The sequence below is a fragment of the Chinchilla lanigera genome, unplaced genomic scaffold (genome assembly GCF_000276665.1).
Source record: "Chinchilla lanigera isolate Chin_1 unplaced genomic scaffold, ChiLan1.0 scaffold00053, whole genome shotgun sequence".
In the NCBI taxonomy this organism is placed as follows: domain Eukaryota; kingdom Metazoa; phylum Chordata; class Mammalia; order Rodentia; family Chinchillidae; genus Chinchilla; species Chinchilla lanigera.
Window position 1 is genome coordinate 5,631,790 of NW_004955454.1, and position 17,883 is coordinate 5,649,672.

The 17,883-nt window shown below is 46.6% G+C and overlaps 2 protein-coding genes and 1 long non-coding RNA gene across 9 annotated transcripts in view; 2 read left to right on the forward strand and 1 right to left on the reverse strand.

The window, feature by feature from the left end:
- Positions 1-11,896, forward strand: part of Cecr2 (cat eye syndrome chromosome region, candidate 2) — a 61,701-nt gene extending 49,805 nt beyond the window's left edge. For 3 of the 6 annotated variants that reach the window (XM_013520243.1, XM_013520244.1, XM_013520239.1), the window contains 5 exons: positions 224-349; positions 582-1,428; positions 3,592-5,008; positions 7,494-7,605; positions 8,918-11,896. In XM_013520243.1, the coding sequence (XP_013375697.1) occupies positions 224-349; positions 582-1,428; positions 3,592-5,008; positions 7,494-7,605; positions 8,918-8,923 (2,508 nt within the window). In that variant the 3' untranslated portion in view covers positions 8,924-11,896. The remainder of the gene's footprint in view (positions 1-223; positions 350-581; positions 1,429-3,591; positions 5,009-7,493; positions 7,606-8,917) is intronic. The other 3 variants (XM_013520238.1, XM_013520240.1, XM_013520241.1) reach the window with 3 other exon arrangements.
- A 4,094-nt stretch (positions 11,897-15,990) lies between these two features.
- LOC106149828 overlaps positions 15,991-17,883 on the reverse strand; it is a 19,227-nt gene continuing 17,334 nt past the window's right edge. The window contains exon 2 of the long non-coding RNA XR_001236249.1: positions 15,991-16,362. This is a non-coding gene — a long non-coding RNA (uncharacterized LOC106149828). The remainder of the gene's footprint in view (positions 16,363-17,883) is intronic.
- Positions 16,466-17,883, forward strand: part of Slc25a18 (solute carrier family 25 (glutamate carrier), member 18) — a 20,500-nt gene continuing 19,082 nt past the window's right edge. The window contains exons 1-2 of one of the 2 annotated variants that reach the window (XM_005395975.2): positions 16,493-16,548; positions 17,097-17,186. The gene's annotated coding sequence lies outside the window, so the exon portion shown is untranslated. Of the gene's footprint in view, positions 17,187-17,883 lie in introns of both variants that reach the window. The other variant, XM_005395974.2, reaches the window with a different exon arrangement.

The following is a 17,883-nucleotide window of genomic DNA, read 5'->3' on the forward strand; positions in this document are numbered from 1 at the left end:
CATGACACAGTTGTTAAAAGGGGTCTGGGTATGCCAGGGATGGGTGGTTTAAAAAAAAAAAATGGTGAAGAAACACTTTTAATCTTCTCTGTCCTGCAGGGAAACTACTACAGAATCAGGACTGGCCCTGCCCAGGGTGGTGCGTGTACTAGCAGTCCTTAGAGAAACCCTTATTATCCACCCAATATCAATTGGTCTTCTCTTCTCCACCTTCTTATTCCAGAGGCCAGCAGTGCCCGGAACATTTGGCCCTCTTCAAGGAGCAGAGCCCACCAACTTGTATGGCTCCTCTCAGGTCCTGGAAGCACACCCAGGAGAGCCCATGCAGCACCAGCCCCTCCCTGTGCAGGTAAGCATCCAGTGCAGAGATGAGGTGGCCAAGGCCCCTCAGACACAGTTTAGAGAGAGAGGCTTTTCCATATCAGTGAAGCACATTACAAAGATCTGCCTTGCTGTACTTTTTTTGGTACCGGCAGTCAAACTCAAGATCCTGTACTTGCCAAGCAGGCCCTTGTGCCGCTGAGCTGTATCCCTGACCCTCTTGTGTGATTGACTTTGACCTCTTGTCTTTTTGTTGCCAGCCTGCAGTTGGAATTGGCAGCCACCGAGGACCTCAGCTAGGTGCTCCTGAAGAAAAGCCAATGTGTGGGGGACTGACGCACCTTTCTAACATGAGATCCCACCCCGCCTCCTTGCAGCTTGGGCAGATGAGTGGCCCCAGTCAGGATGGAAACCTGTATGCTCCAGCTCCATTCCAGCCAGGGTTTATTCCTCCTCGGCATAGTGGCACTCCAACTCGACCCCCAGATTTTGCTGAGAGCCCAGAAGTTCCTCCCAGCCACATGTATCAGTCATATAAGTACCTGAATCGAGGACACTGTGTTGTCTGGAATGGGAACCATGGTGCTACCAACCCAGGACCCTTGGGGCCAGATGAAAAGCGCCCCCTGGGGCCAGGAACCTCTCACCAGCCTCGAACCCTTGGTCACATGATGGATTCCCATGTGATGAGACCACCTATCCCTTCAAACCAGTGGCCTAAACAATCGAGCTTTCTACCTCATGGAGTTCCTTCCTCAGGGTATATGCGACCACCCTGTAAGTCTGCTGGACATCGGTTGCAGTCACCTCCAGCCCCAGCAGCAAGTTCTCTATTTGGAGGGCCCTCCCCATCCCTGCGGGGGGTACACGGAGGGGACTCCATGATGGACAGTCCTGAGATGATCGCCATGCAGCAGCTATCCTCCCGTGTCTGCCCACCAGGTGTGCCTTACCACCCCCGCCAGCCCACTGCCCCCCAGTTCCCTGGCCCTTTTCCACAGGTAGCTCACTCAGCCTCAGTAAGTGTGTCAGCCCCTAAGCCTGCCTCAGGCAACCCTGGGAGGACACAGGGTACCAGTGAGATGCAAGAGCCTGAGAATGACCAAGGTAATTTTATCTGACTTTCAGCTGTATCAGCTGTTAATTTATCAGTAATCCTTTCACAGGGAATGGGAAACCAAATGTAAACTGATTTCCAGCCTTTCTCTCCTGAACAACTCAAGTTTGGGCTGGCATTATACTCCTTTTAGTCTAAAAGTCTCAGCATCACCCATTGTGGTGGCACACGCCTATAATCCCAGCACTTGGGAGACAGAGGTAGGAGGATCGCCATGAGTTTGAAGCCAGCCTGGGCTGACTGAGTTCAAGGTTACTCAGTTCAAGGTTACTGAGTTCAAGGTTAGCCTGACCTGCACGGTGACTTCGTTGTTGTTTTTTGAGACAGTGAGACCCTGTCTCAAAAGAAATAAAATCTCAACATCATAATAATGATTGTTGCAGTGATTGGTGAGCAACTCTCACTGTGTGGGGAACTCTTTTTGAGACGTTATAGAACTTGCTTAATTCTCAGAACAGGTTTTTGTGATAGCTACGATTAATATCCTGTTTTTCCAGATGAAAAATCAGAGGCACAGAGATACTACATTGTTGCTCTCTCATCCAGCTAGTACATAGTAGAATGAGATTTGAGCCCAGACTAGATCACCACTCACATTCTTAACCTCTGCTTCCTCACGCTGCCTTTCAAATTGACTAAATTGAAAGTCGTCACTATGGAATTAGTTCTCAGTCCCTGTTTCCTCCTCCTGTTCTTGAATATGTGCATGTGTCTACTAAGAATGATGATTTTAAATCTAGCAAAGCTTGAAGCTATTTCTTAGAAATGCCATTTAAGGAAAGTAAAGATTAAACTGAGAAATACAAAAATATTTTTGTGTAATAGTTACTCCTAGGGTGGATATCTAGTATATACTGTATGTAATTTTCTTACGTGTGTGGCTGGGAAACGGAGACGTTTGGACTCTCACAAAAGATAATAGAAATGCCTCAGGAAATTGACTTTACTTTTAGTATTTCCTTTTTGAAGAGGCCTTGGTACGCACTGGGTCCACCAGAGTTTTCTAGTAATGTTTTTTTAGGTGGCCTCTGCAATTCAACAGTTTAGAACACTCCCATTCATGATACCTCACTTTAAGTCTGTTTGCCGGTTACCAAGTTTTTTGTTGACTGAATAATGAAATATTTTTTAAAAAAAAAAAAAGTCATTATGGGGCCGAGGATATAGCTCAGTGGCACAGGTACCTGGCTGGCAAAGGCAAGGTCCTGAGTTTGATTCCTGGTACCAAAAAAATAAGTCACTGTGAATCCTTAATGTTGTCCTCAAGAATTATTACCAGAATAAAATTTCGAGCTCACTTGAAGAACTTTGTTCTTAGGTCATGTATGTGTGTCCTGTTACTGTGGCCTTATTTAAGACCATATTAATGTGCCAGTGTCAGTACCATAGTAAGATAAATTATCGAAGGCATTCAAAGAATTGAGATTAGTAAATTAGTTTGATTGAGTTTATTAAACTTCCGTAGTGCATTAAAGATGGCTTTGGAAATTTGGGGTTTTTTGTTTGGTTTTGTTTTTTTGCTGGAGGCCTCTTCTCTCAAACTTTCCACACAAGGAATAGGGATGTAGCCCAAGTAGTAGCACGTACGCTTAGCGTGCACAAGGCCCAAGGTGCCGTCTCCAGAACTTTTTAAAAACAGACTAAGTGTATTCACTCAGCAAATCTTGGCTAAGCCCATATTTTGAGCAAGTAGTAAGAATTCTGTGAGAAGACACTCCCTGTTCCTGTGGAGTTCTGTTTTAAAGGGCAGAAATTGGGCATGTGGCCTTCCTGAATGCCTGGTTATGTCCAGTACACTGCCACATTCCCCATCTGTGTCCCTGGAGTCCATGAGCCGTGAAGTACGTGCTGGCCTCTTACTAATCTGCCTGACTCCATTGCATAGGAGGAGGGAGACCAAGGTGCTTCCACTCTTTGCCAGGCCTTAATGAGCAGCCATAGGCTATACCTTTAGGTCTGCAGAAGGGCTTTGTAGGCCCCTCAACATCTTAACTCCTTTCAGGGACTGTTACAATAATCTAGCTGACACTTGAAGTGCCACATGTTACCTCAGCCATGGCCCTCTTCTTCTGCGTGCTTACTACATTCTTTTGTATTACCATTAACATTGTCATTTCAACTACTGAATTTCGTTCTGTTTTTTTCTTCCCCAGCAGAGCCCTTGCCTGGGCTTGAAGAGAAACCCCCCAGCATCGGTGCTTCAGAGGGGGTATACCTCAAACAACTACCTCACCCCACACCTCCCATGCAGTCTGACTGCCCCAGGCAGAGCTCCCCACAAGAAAGGGAAACAGTGGGCCCAGAGCTCAAAAGCGATGCCTCAGAATCTTCAGATCACTGTAAAACAGCGCAGAGCAAAACGACTTGGCCCTCAGGCAGCAGCTGCCCCAGCCCAGCTCCCCAGAGCTGTATGAGAGACCTCTCTGCAGCAGCAGGCAGAGGGCCTTTGCCTGAAAATGGAGTCATTGGCGAAGCATCGCCTTGTGGGTCCGAGGGGAAGGGCCTTGGCAGTGGTTCAGAAAAGCCACTCTGCCCCAGAGGCAGCATACTGCAGGAGACCATTCCGTGTACGGGGCAGAACACAGCTACACCCCCGTGCGCAGACCCCAGTTTGATGGCAGGCACTGTAAGCCAGTTTTCCCCCTTGTACATGCCCGGCCTGGAATACTCTAATTCAGCTGCACATTACCACATCAATCCAGGCCTGCAAGGGTTGGGCCCTGTGATGGGAGGGAAGTCAGCAATATCGCATCCTCAGCATTTCCCCCCCAGGAGCTTTCAGTCTGCCAGTCCTCATCCTGGAGTCTTTCCCCGGTACCGGCCCCCTCAAGGAGTGAGGTACTCCTACCAGCCACCCCCGCAGCCTTCCTATCCTCACTACCAGCGAACTCCTTACTACACATGTCCGCAGGGCTTTTCTGACTGGCAACGACCTCTCCATCCCCAGGGAAGTGCAGGTGGGCCCCCAGCAGGTCACCCTCCCCCCCAGCGATCCCTCTTAGATAGGAATGCTGTGGCTGATCTGCAAGGCTGTGAGACTCTGAGTGCCTCCTTAACCTCCCCAACTCGAACACATGCAGTGGCCGCTAAAGTCGTTCCAGCAGACGGTCAGAATCCTGGTTCAGAGGAAGAAAAGCCGGATGAATCTGTGGAGAGGCCAGAGAGTCCCAAAGAATTTTTAGACCTAGACAACCATAATGCAGCTACGAAGCGACAGAGTTCATTGTCAGCCAATGAATATCTTTATGGAACTCCTCCACCGCCTCTGAGTTCAGGGATGGGTTTCAGTTCACCTGCTTTCCCTCCCCATGGTGTGATGCTGCAGACGGGGCCTCCTTACACACCTCAGCGACCAGCCAGTCATTTTCCGCCCCGCGCATACTCCTCCCCAGTGGCTGTCCACCCACCTCACCATGCAGTGGCCACCCAAGCTAATGGCCTCTCTCAGGAGGGCCCCCTCTATCGCTGCCAAGAAGAGGGCCTGGGGCACTTTCAAGCTGTAATGATGGAGCAGATTGGCACTGGAAGTGGAATAAGGGGGCCTTTCCAGGAAATGTACAGACCATCAGGGTAAGATTTGTTTCATTGTTTCTGTTGAAAAAACAACACATTAAATTTTTTTTTTTTTTTTAAAGATGGGGTCTCACACTATGTAGTTCAGGCTGGCCTCAAACCTCTGGCTATCTTTCTGCCTCAGCTTCCTGAGTTCTGAGATTGTAGGCATGTGCCATCAACCAAGCTAGCACGTTAATTTTAAAAATAAAAATAAGCCAGGCGTGGTGGTGCACACCTGTCATCCCAGCACTTGGGAGGCTGAGGCAGGAGGATCGTTGCGAGTTCGAGACTGGCCTGGGCTATAAAGTGAGCTCAAGGCCAGCCTGAACTGCATAGTGAGACCCTGTCTCAAAATAGACCAAAAAAAAAGACCAAAAAATAAAATAAAAATAGCCTTAGGAAGGAAGATAAACTCTAACACTCTAGAGCCACAAAAAGCATGTGAGTTGATGATGGTGCCTTGGTAGAAATGTTACATTTCTCTTTTAGAACCCAATTTTAGCCAGGCATGGTGGCGCACACCTGTAATCTCAGCACTCGGGAGGCTGAGGCAGGAGGATTGTGAATTCGAGGCCAGCCTGGGCTACAAAGTGAGCTCAAGACCAGCCTGAACTGCATAGTGAGACCCTGTGTCAAAAAGACCAAAAAAAAAAAAAATTTGTCTTTGATATTTTTCCCCTGGTGAAAATGAATTTCCACTTAGTGCTTAATTATTTCCTCCTGTGATTTCAAATGGCATCTCACACACCGATTTTGACATTGGAAACCTGATAGCCACAATTTGGCTTCTATAGGCAGAAGCTGTTACAAGTTTCTGCTGAGTTACATTGACACCAGCCAAGGTAAAATGGGTCTAACTAGGAAGTAGAGAATGCAATAGTAAAGTTTACTCTTCATCTCTTTCTGTCCCTTGTGCTCACTTCGCCAGCACATGTACATCCCTTTCTGTTCCTCTTCACTGAGTGAAAAAATTAGATCTGTCCAGAAATGAAATGAGTGAAATTCTCCCATTCCGGGTTCATGGTCATTTTCAGGAATCTGGGAGGGCTGGGTCCTGCGGTGCTTCCTTACATGCACAAGAGTCTCATCACCCCCGCGCACACACACCCAAAAGGGGGACACAGGAAAAGAATCTGCCGTGAAGGAAAACTTCAAATTAATAATGTATAAGAGATGTTCACCCTGGAGTCTGAGGGAGGACTGCCACTAGTTCAAGTCCAGCACGGGCTACATAGTGAGTTCATTTCCTGGGGGGGAAATGCTGAGGATGCAATATTGCTGACTTCCCTCCCATCACAGGGCCCAACCCTTGCAGGCCTGGATTGATGTGGTAATGTGCAGCTGAATTAGAGTATTCCAGGCCGGGCATGTATAAGGGAGGTGTTCACTATGCCTGAACTATGTAGCGACACCCTGTCTCAAGAAAAGAAAACGTTCAGCCAGTTGCAATCATGCGTGTAGTGGTAGGTACTCAGGAGTTTGAGCCAGGAGGGTCACAAGTTTAAGGCCAGTGTAGGTTCCTTAGTAAGATTCTGTTTCAAAATAAAAGAATATAAAGGATTGTGGGGCTGCGTTGATAGAGCACTTGCCTGACATGTGCAAGACCCTGGGTTCCATTCCCAGCAACACACACAGGCACAAGTAAACAATCAGTGAAGTCTAAGCATTAAACCAGTACCCTTCAATTTAAAGTCCTTTGTGCCTCTCCCCACTGCCATTCTATCTCCCCACCAGGCTGTCTTCCCCCAACTAAAGTTTTGCCATATTTGGGCCTTTTTTTTTTTTTTTTTCATCTTTTTGAGACGGTTTCACTGTGCAGTTCAGGCTAGCAACAAACTCCTGGGGATCTTGTTGCCTCAGCCTCCTCTCCTGAGTGCTGGGATTACAGGCATGCACCACCATGCCCAGTGCCATATTTGCTTTATATGTCTCTGAGTATGTGTGTATATTTTATTACTTTACCTTTTTTTTCTAAACCATTTAAATTGCAATCATCACAGTCTTAATCCCTAAAAGGCCCCAGTAGGCATCTCATAAGAATGAGGGTACAGTCTCAAAACTGTTAGCATAACCAAGTTAACACAGCAGTCCCTAATATATAGTCTTCATTTAAATTTCCCTAATTGTGCCTTAAACATCTCTTAGAGATATGATTTTCTCCTTTGATTTGTTTCTGATCTGTATCCCAAGGCTCATGAATTTATTTTCGGTTATTTCTGTTTGGCCTCCTTAATTTATAGCAGTTGTCCTGTCTTTCAATTTTCAAAGAGTAGGCCGGTTCTCATGCAGAGTGCCCCGGGTGGTAGATGTGTCCCATTGTTTGCTCACGCTTGGATACTTCCCGTTGCATTACACCAGAAAGCACAATGTTGTCCTGGTACTGATGAGCCCAGGCTACGTCACCTGGATAACTAAGGCAAGGTCTTCACAATTAAAATGTTTTCCTTTGTAATGAGTATGTCTTCACTAACTGTTAACTGTTCCCTTCTTATGGCTATAGGGTGCACATGCATCCAATCCAGTCTCTGCCCTCATTCCCAAAGACCCCAGCACCGGCGGCATCACCAGAACAGCTACCACCGCATAAACCCCCAACGCTTCCTCTGGATCAGGTAAGAATTGCTGCAAATTAGAGCTTTTCTTACTGCTCCGGGTGTAGGGCTTAAATATAGTTTGAGTATCAATTCTCTGAAGCCTGGGACCCCAAAGTGTTTCAGATATGTTCAGATTTTGGAATATTTTGCATAGACTTTGCCTAATCTGCGTGCCTAATCAGGAAATCTGAAACACTCCAAAATGTGAAACTTTTTGAGTGTTGTCTTAACAACAACACAAAAAAAGCTTTGAATCTCAGAGCAGTTCAGATGAGGACTCTCAGCCTGGCCAGGACCACCCTGCTGGGCTAAGAATAGCTTGCCTGCCTGCCTGCCTGACTGCCTGCCTGCCTGTTTACTATTGCAGTCGTGAGGATTGAACCCAGGGTTGTGCTCGCCAGGCAAGGGCTCTACCCATGAGCTTTACCTCCGGCCCCTGAGAGGATGTTTTAAGGTATTCTGTTAATACAGGAACTTTTCCTGAAAAGTGCTTCAGGTACTGTAGGCACCCAGATGAAAGCAGTCCCTGAGGCCCTGCAGTCATCCTCCACACCCAGAGAGACCACTGCAGAGGCCTCAGAGGAAGCTTCTCTACTGTTCTCTACCTGGCTTTTTTTCCTGTTGTTGACACAGTGACCTGCTGTACCAGTGTTTATTTAAGCCTCGTTTTTTCTGATCTGCCTGCCCCCCTTTCTTCTGCCGCAGTCCTGGTCTGTCTTAGCCTTCTCACCTGTTCACTTGAGAGCTGGGTCAGTTAAGGTTGAAGTCAGAGTGGCTACCTTTGAGAGCTGCCTCTGCCAGGTACTACGCTGAGGCTGCTGGCCGCAGTGACTCGTGTAGTGCCTTCCCTGGTCCCATGAGGCCCCGTGAGCAGGGGCAGCATTTCCTAATAAGCAGAAGTCCTCCATCTGCTACGTGGTGGGTGCACTGGTGGCAAGCCTGTTTTATCTTTTAAGACAAAAGATGCTAATGTGTGAGTTCTTTTCTTTTTTTTTCTTTTCTTTTTTAACTCAAACCTCAGTACTCAGGTTTAATTGCTATGCTGGCACTGTGGGATAAATGGGTTTGGGTTGCACTTTGGGCACGTCTCTGAAAGGTGTGCCATCAGTGGGCTGGAGTCGTAATTCTGGGATCCAGCTCCCACAAGCCTTCACTCTAGGAAAAACTAGCCATGTAGGTGAGCACATGTGCAGCTCTTTGACTTAATTTTTGTAGCATCCAGGGCTTCGTGCATGCTAGGACAAGTGCTCTATCACTGAGCTGCATCTCTAGCCCCTTTAGTACAATTTTTAATTTTTTGTGAAAAAAAGTTATTCTGTGTTTTCCTCAGAGCTAGTTCAAGGAGGAAACAGCCCCCAAGGGAATGGAAAAGCTGCATATGAAGAAAACAGCACACTGAGGATTTGGTGGTGACCTTGCCCAACTCTCCTCCTGTCACCCTACTCCACACCTTCACGTGAATCACACCTTGCCACCCGGAACTGGAGCCACTCTCCGGCCTTTGAAGCACACTCCACAGACGACAGACTTGCAGCTTGCAGCTGCCCCAGGCCAGCAGGCTGCTTGCACTGGCTGACACAGTTGGAAAGAACAAATGGACCTGGAGTCCACACTGACTTTTCCAAATCTTGCGACTTGTTCAGGGAAATCACTTTGTACTGGGAGGGGGCCTAGTGGGCATGGAGTGGTGCTTTTAACCTTTCATGAGCAGCTAATCTCAGGTATATCTTCGGGGAAGGGACTACTTGTAGTATTAATGTTTTTGGAGCTGGGTCCAGTTTACAGAATTTTCATGTTGCCTTTTAAAATAATTTTTGTTGGTGGTGAATGTATTGTACATAAAGTGGGGAGGGTGGGAGGGGACGTGGAAGAGATGGGAGTCCCAACTGTGGTGGGCACACAGCACTGGAGTGGTCTGTGTTTACAATCATGTCACACTGAACGCTTTGAGGAGCTGGCCAAGGGGGTAGGCAGCGTCTTACCTTGTCATCTGCCACTGTCTGTTTGCTTAGTGTGTTGGCCAGCCTCGAACAGCCAAAGGACTTCCTTCCAGTTGGCCTCAGAGTACAGTTGACTTGTCACCCTCCCATTCTGTCTTTCAGTTTGAGGCAGAGCACTCTCATGTGGCCCACTGGAGCTTCACCCCAGGAGACAGGCTGCTCTCGCTCTGGTGACCCAAGTCCTGGACTTGGGAAACGGTGTCCCTTCCTGATTTTGCCACCAGCCTCACCAGATACCTGCAAACCAGTATCAGGAATTGGGATCACTAGAGTGTTATACTTAGAAGATAAAATCACCCTCTTCGCAGGCCTGTTAGGACTGTGATCTAGAAGGCATCACACAAAGCTTTCTGGCACAAATCACATTTTGTGAAAGTGACTACTCAGGTTTGTATATGTTAGTCTCAATAAAGGAATTGCACAGGTTTGAATAGGGAAAATGTATTCTATAGATTCACAGTTTGAATTTAGCAATATTGCAGTGTCTCTAGTTACTCAGTTTTAAGTGAATCATAGTAAAATCAGTCACAGTGATTTAAAATAGCTGTCAAGGACAGGTTCTTGGAAATCATTTGTCGTATCAGTCATAGGAGACAATTTTCCAGTATTAAATTACTTTATTATTGTTTTAGAAGTGAATTACACTGGATTCCCTCTGTTTACTGTTCTCTGTTTTGTTTGATATGTCACCAAAGTTAGGACCCACATTTAAACTTTTGAATATGCCACAAAGAAAAAACTAAGAACATCCTACAGGTGCAGGTCTTTTCAAAGAATAGCATATTTTAAAATATGCTTTTGTGATCATAGAAAAGTCTTCATAAAATATCTGTTTTAGATTTTTAAAAAGTTAACTGCGAGAGGGTTCGTTGTCACCCTTCATCTCCATTTCTGTTATCCTCTGGTTAACAGTCTGCTATACCTGTGTGATCAGAGGGAAGGGAAATAGGTTGCACATCCAGGATACAGAGTATGAACCAAGACTCCCACTCCAGTAGAAGGGAATTCATACCAGCTAGTGAATGCTTATTGTCCTGAGGCTGTTGCTTAGAGCCCAACCGGTGTCAAGTTGAACAGAGATAAAAAATAGATGTCTTGGAAGTACGGTACACAAAAGTATGACTTTTTCTCTAACAGACTTTCAGTTTAAATTTGGTGTGTTTCCAAGTGGACGGAGTTGTCAGGCTGAATTTTCATTGGATCCTAAATCGTGTCAGACTAGGAAGGACTGGCACAGTCTCGTTGAGAAGAGTAAGCAGAGGTCAGAAGATTTGTGGGTGGATCTCCTCTGCCCTTAGGCTCCTGAGCTAACTCGGTCAGAGTGTGACTGCTTCTGTTTCTATGTTGATGCAAAAAACAAGGAGAAAGAATGAACAGCGGATGAGGGCCAGTTAGACTTGTTAGACGTTTGAGTTCAGAGCAGGGGCATTCTGCCGCCAACAAAGGAGAGGCCTTGGCTTCTCTGTGGGGACACAATAACCGCAGGGCCTCTTACTTCCATGTTGCTAACCTGGAGCGGTTGCCACATGCTCACTGCTGAGATTCCTTCCTCCTCACTCTTCCAGAGCCCCCCACCCCACCCCAGGTACCTGTTGCTACAGAAATGCAGTGAACAATGCAGGGGGTGGAAGGGGTAAATTCCTTTATCCTTAATCTCCCTTCTTGGTTTAGGTTGAGGAGAAAATACTAAGAGCAATAGGAAGCTGAACTACTATGTTATAACACTGTGAACAAAAGCAATAGCAAAGTGGTCAGCCTTTTGCCTCCTGGGTGAGATTTTGATCATCACAGGGCCTGATGCTTCATCTTCATCATCATAGACGCAGCCTTCGTTGGTCTTTGAAGCGCAGATCTGCAAAGAGCTGCCTGAAGGTGCCAGACCTCAGAAACAGGACCTGAGCTGCTGTGACCCCCTCGTCCACTCACCACTAATCAAGATCTTTTGTTCTCCTGTCTTCCTCTAGCACTTCTCTTTCCAAGTGTCTTAAGCACAGCAATGTCTTAAAGCAGATGCAAGTGCATTTGCCATCTTCTCCATAGGGAAGGTGTTATGTGATTAAGTAACTAGAAAATAGTATGTAAGGGTGTCCTTGCTGCTTTGCTCTCAGGCTAGACAGACGTCAAGATCTTGTAGATCTGTCATCTTCTCAAGTGTGCTGCCTGTCTGTGGTCCCCAGCAGGGCATGGCTGAGATACTCCCACTCCTGGTTGATTTAACATGCATGACTTTTTGACCTGATTAGATTTGTTAGTAAGCTAGAAACTGTTTCAAGGCTGAAGAGGGAATAAAAGATCCAGAAAGAGAAGTAGATCCTTTTGGAAGATTCCTGGTTTTATTTCCCTTCTGAAACCTGTCCATTAAAAAAATAGAAGAGTTGGCTGTACTAGCTCAGTAGTAGGGCCCTAGCCTAGTCCGTACAAGGCCAGGGGTTCTCCACCAGAAACATAAATCAGCAGAAGCTATTGGCTAAAATTTGTTTAAAGTAGACAAAGGTAGAGACTATTTAAGGACAAAGTATGCAGAATTAGCCATGTGTAGTGATACATGTCTACAATCCCAGCATTTTGGGAGGTTGAGGGTGACTTCGCAATACCCTCTCTCAAGGGTCAGCAATGGAGCTCAGTGCAAAGACCCTGGGTTCAGTCCTCATTACTGTGGAGGGTGGGGGGTCATAAAATTTCCATTTCCACTTGTTAGAAATAAAATGGAGCCGGGTTTGGTGGTATATGCCTGTAATCCCAGAGGCTGAGGCAGGAAGATCACTGAATTTGAGGCCAGCCTGAATTACAGAGCAAGACCATGTCTCAGAGAAAAAAGAAAACCGAACGCTTTTCCCTGTATCGGGGTCATGTTGTTAGCTGTTCTGGCAGAGCCTGTGTGCTCTTTGGCAGCACTTGTGTTCCCGTTTGTCTCTGACAGCTCTCAGACTGTGAGTCCTCCTGCTCATCTTCCTGAGTGCCTAGACGACCCTAACTCTGGGAGTCTTAGTTCTATCAAAGCTTAGGGGTTGTTTTTGGTTTGGGTACCGGGAATCAAACTCAGGACCTTGCGTTTGCCAGGGAGGCACTTGTGCCACTGAGCTATATCCCCAGCCCAAAAGCTTAGTTTTTGTCTTATTTTATTCATTTTGGTTTTCTGAGACAGGGTCTTGCTGTGTAATTCAGATTGGCCTCGAACTCCTGAGTGCTAGGGGGTACGCCACTGCACATGGCAAAGTTGAGCATAAAATGTCAATTCATTCTCACCTTCCTCTTAGAAGTACTTCTCAGGACTAACCACTTAGTGGCATTATTCCATGGCATTTATATGTCATGAGATTATTGTTTAGCTAATTCCGGCTGTTATCACAGGGTATGCTGAATGCTGTCCCAAACACACAAAAATCCCAATATCGGTGTCATAGGTGGGTGTAGTAATCCCAGCACTTGAGAGGCTGATGCAAGAGGATAGCTCCCGAGTTTGAGGCAGCCCTGGGCCACATGGCAAGACCCTATCTCAAAAAGCCAAAACAATATATTGCCACAACAGCCTTACAACTTATTTATTCTTTTAGTTCATGCCATGTGGTTGAACATTTCCCCCCAAACTTTTTAATGGAAGTTCAAATTTATAAATATATTGTTCTTAAAAGCTAATTTGAGCTGGGCATGGTGGCGCACACCTGTAATCCCAGCACTCGGGAGGCTGAGGCAGGAGGATCCTTGCGAGTTGGAGGCCAGCTTGGACTACAAAGTGAGCTCAAGGTCAGCCTGAACTGCTTAGCAAGACCCTCTCTCAAAAAGACAAAAAAAAAATAATAATAATAATAATTTGAAATGACATAGGAGTCTACTCAAGAGTCTTAAGGCAAAAACAGTTCGATAGTATCAGAATCCTGATAGGGTTTGTGACGGCCTTGATTTTCCAAGAAATAAAGACAAGGGGTTTTCTAGCATTATTTTCCCTTTTGTGTTTGTCTGTTGGTCATTTCACCCGCTGGCCAGGTTCTCCTCAGGCCCACATCAGAGAAGTCAGCTCTTTTTCCAGTGAGTGGTGTAGTGTTCAGGCCTGGGGTGCTGGGGCGGTCCTGCCCCGACAGCTAGCTCTTTGGACAGTTGCAGTGGGGGCTGAGCGTGGAGGTGGTTGTTTGTTGTGAGGAACTATTTATGGGGTTGGGTTTAACTGGGTGAGAAGACATAGCTCCCAGCTCTACAGTGCAGCCTTAAGACCCAGAGCTTTCCTCTGCACCCTCTGGAAAGCAGAGTTGGGTGAGCCTCACTGCATCTAGGCTCAGATGATCCGTGACAGCTTTTCTGCAGGCTGGGTGTAATCCCCTGTGCCTGACGCCTGCTCACATGCAGGGCCTGCCTCCTGCTGGAATTGAACTTTGTACCCAGTCTCTTCCTCTCATTCTGACCAGATAACAGGCTAATTGTCCTACGCATTTTTGGGGGGAGCGTTGGGTGGGTGGGAACAGAGGTATGGATGTTAAGTTATTAAAGTGCTGATGCCCATGGGTAGACAATGCGGCCCCTTCTCTCCCCAGCGGAGCCCAGGTACCTCACTCGCCTGCATTGCTGCCGCTCCTGGGGCTCCCCCAGGCTCCAGCAGCCTGCGGCGCTCAGCATTAGGCAGTCAGCCCCTGCTGCGCGAGCCCAGAGCCCTGTGAACCTTCCTGGCCAGTACTGGAAAGGGCAACCCTATTTATTTTTATATTATGTATATTTTGTGGTGGTCTGCTGAGTCCCTGTTTCACTGAGAGCGACACTTACCTCAATAGTTAGTTCAATATTGTGTATTGGATAATTTGTTAAAAGAACTTTTTAAAAAGCTTTTGAACCTTGGAGGTCTGTAGATTTATTTCCATATGAACTGGTTATTTTGTATAAAGTACATTCTTAAAGTAGCAAGACTGGTGTGTGTCCATGTGTCCCTTCTATCAGCAGGGCAATGCAAGCTCAGACTCTGCCGTGAGGATAAGGCTTTGAAATAGGCCATAATGCGGTACCTCAGTCCTGACACCTCAAGGACCAGGGTCTGGGGAGGAGAGGACGTAGTGGCGCATCCCTGTAATCCCAGCACTCAGAGCGAGGCAGGAGGATTGCCCAGTCTGCACAACTCAAAATAATAAAAGGCTCGAGATGTAGCTCAGTGCAGAGGCTCTGGATTCAATCGCTAGTACCACCAAAACTAAAAAAACTAAAAAAAAATCTGGGTGACAGCCCACTGCAGGGCATATAACAATACAAGGTCACCCAAGAGATTAAAACAGGAATCAGTGGACAGTGCTAAACCATGTCAAGAATGAAATAATACACAACTGCTGCTGTCAAACCGCCCCCCCCATGCATCCCACCACCACCTGGGCCATGTGTGCATTGCTAGTGAATGTGTCATCCATGTGCTACAGTGACTTGGAGCTCCTTCCAGAGTAGGGTTGGCAGGGCAGGCAGAATGCGGTTGATGATGGGAGCTCCAGGTGGAGCTGTCTGTTAAGTGGCCTGAAGTAAGAGCTATAAATTAAGAAAGGTGCTTTCATACCTGCCCAGATTTTTTTAAATTTTTCATTTCTCATTCCTGGGAAGTTTTTTATTACAGGTTGGGTAAAGGAAGGTGCTAGAGACACATGCTTTAGTTAGCTGTAGTCTTAAGACACCAAAGCTCCTGGCCTGTTTAATGCTCAAAGAATTAACCTTGTAAACTACTAACCTTTGTGCCATAAAAGTCCAACCACATGGGGCTGGGGATTTAGCTCAGTGGCAAAAGCGCCTGCCTGGCAAGCGCAAGGTCGTGAGTTCAGTTCCCGGTACCGGAGAAAAAAAAAAAAAAAAAAAAAAAGTCCAACCACAAATAGCACCATGTTCACAGTTGGTTTGAAGTCAGGCATGGTTAACCTCAGCACTTGGGAAGCTGAAGCAGGAGGATTGCTGTGAGTTCTAGGTCAGCCTGAAGTACATTCCCAGACCCTGGCTCAAAAAAACCAAAGCAAGGAAGCAAACAAAGAAACAAACAAAAAAATGTGGTTTTATCACTTTCTAAGGCAATGACTTTTTTTTGAGACAGGTACTCACTATGCAGTTCAGGCTGGTCTTGAACTCTCTTTGTAGCCCAAGCTGACCTTGAACTCACAAGATCTGCCTCAGCCTCCTGAGTGCTGGGACTACAGGCGTGCTCCACCACGCCCAGCAGCAATTACATTTTTTGGTGTTCAATTGTTTGGTGTCAAGTTGTCCCTATTGGTGCACTCTTGGAGAATTCCATCCAACTGCTGCTTTAAAACTGTTCTCGGCTCAGTTATTCTTCCATAAAAAGCAGTTCTATGAAATGTCACACATTTTTACATTAGTTACAAATACATATAATTTCCAAAACAAAAATCAACTTTAAGAATCATTAGGGAAAAAAAATCATAGGAAACCCGAGTTATCTTTTGACATTTACTTGTTAACCCTTGTAGGTAACATCTTACACAAAGATTATCCCAGACCAGGAGCTTCTTCATAAAACAACCAGGAGAAAGATCGGGGTGAGATTTAGGGAAGAACAGAAGCTGACACTACTGGGGATGTGTCCCAAAACCCTAAGTCACCTTTACGTTTTGACATTTGAACATATCCGAAGGGGCTTCTTAAAGATGAGCGTCCCCAAACACGCCCTTACTGGGAGGGCACTGTAATGTTCTGAACAAGTAGCTCCTCTCCTTGCAGTTTTACCGTAACCCCCACACCGTGCGTGCCGCTGGGCTGGGCAGTTTGGAGGTCATCCTCCCTGGGGGCTGCTGGAGAGTTGAGTGGCCTGTGGCATAAAGTTGTTATGCAAGAGGTGCCTCTGGCAGGAAGGCCACCAACTCTCCTTCCCCCTGGGCGGCCGGGTTCTCTGCCAGCTCGGCTGTAAGAGACAGAGCTCTGAGTGTCCACACTGTGCACAGCCTCGAAGTCCTTGCAGCCAGCGCCCCACCACAGTCTGTTCTTGGCCCTGCAGGTCTGTTTTCCCCGCCCCTTGGCCTTCCCTTGGGTTTCTAGAAGGACAGTCAGGCGTTTGTTTCAGTCCCGTTTCTGCTACCCAGGCTCACTCCTTTAGTTTTTTTTGGGGGGGGGGGGCGTCCAGTACCAGGAATCGAACTCACGACCTCATGCTGGCCAGGCAGGTGCTGTGCCGCTGAGCTAAATCCCCAGCCCCTCACTCTTTTAGTTTTCTTAGGCAATTTTTGCAAACCCTTCAATGCAAAGTAGACTGACACTAGCCAAGAAGGCAGCTGGAAAGTGCCCAGACCAGGCTACTGTGTGCAGAAAGCCACCCCCTCCGCATCCCTGACAAGCATAGCAATGCAGGTGCCCTGGAGGCCGTTTCAGGGTTGGACAGCCACCGCTTGCTCCTAGAATCCTGACTCGAACCTCATTCTCTACAGCAAATGACAGGGATCAGTTGCCCTATCCCAGCCTGTTAAAGCTGGACACATTTTTTGAAATGGAGCTAGGTCCTTGGATTGCATGCATGGGTTTGCTTTGAGAACGGATTTGACTTTTTAGGGGGAAGGCAAAGAAGATCAAAGTGAAGCCTGGCCTGGGAATGCACCAAGGACTAAGATGATGATGGACTAACTTGCAGTCAAGCTTTCAGTGAGTACTGTTGTCCCTCAGTATCTCAGGAATTCGTCCTAGATGCCTGCAATCCACAGATGCTCAGGTCCCTTATATGTAATGCCATAGTGTTTGCATATAACCTGTTCCCATCCTCCAGTGTGTACTTTAATGTCAAGATTACTTATCATATGGCAATGTAAATGTTGTCCGTGGATGTTCAGTACAATGGAACTTGCTGTTTTTCAAACATTTTCGGGTCACAGCTGAATCTCTAGGTGCAGAAGCCATGGGCACAAAGGATGGACTGTACTTACTAAATACCCACAGCATGCCTGGCACTTCGCCTGGGTAACTAGAATACAAAAGCAGAAAAATAGCTGCCTCTGTTCAGAGTTCATAATGAAGACAGAAAAAATGCAAGTTGCAGAAAATCTGGAATGCAGTGAGGTGCTAGAGTACAGTGCATAGAGTACTAAATTAAGGAATGATTTTCTGTTCCCTCTAATCAATTTAATTGGACAGAGCTTAGTGCACAAGCCTGACAGGAAATGTTCAGTTCCAGCAGCACTTTTACTCTTAGTCTTGTTTTTAATTAAGCTAACCTAAAATGATGATGACAATTCAAAAGTTTCAGCTACCAATAATTATGACATCCAATATAGTATATAAGGAACATCTCCTGGAGATTTGACATAGACCTGTAGAACCGGAGGTGGTTTTTTTTGGTCTTTTT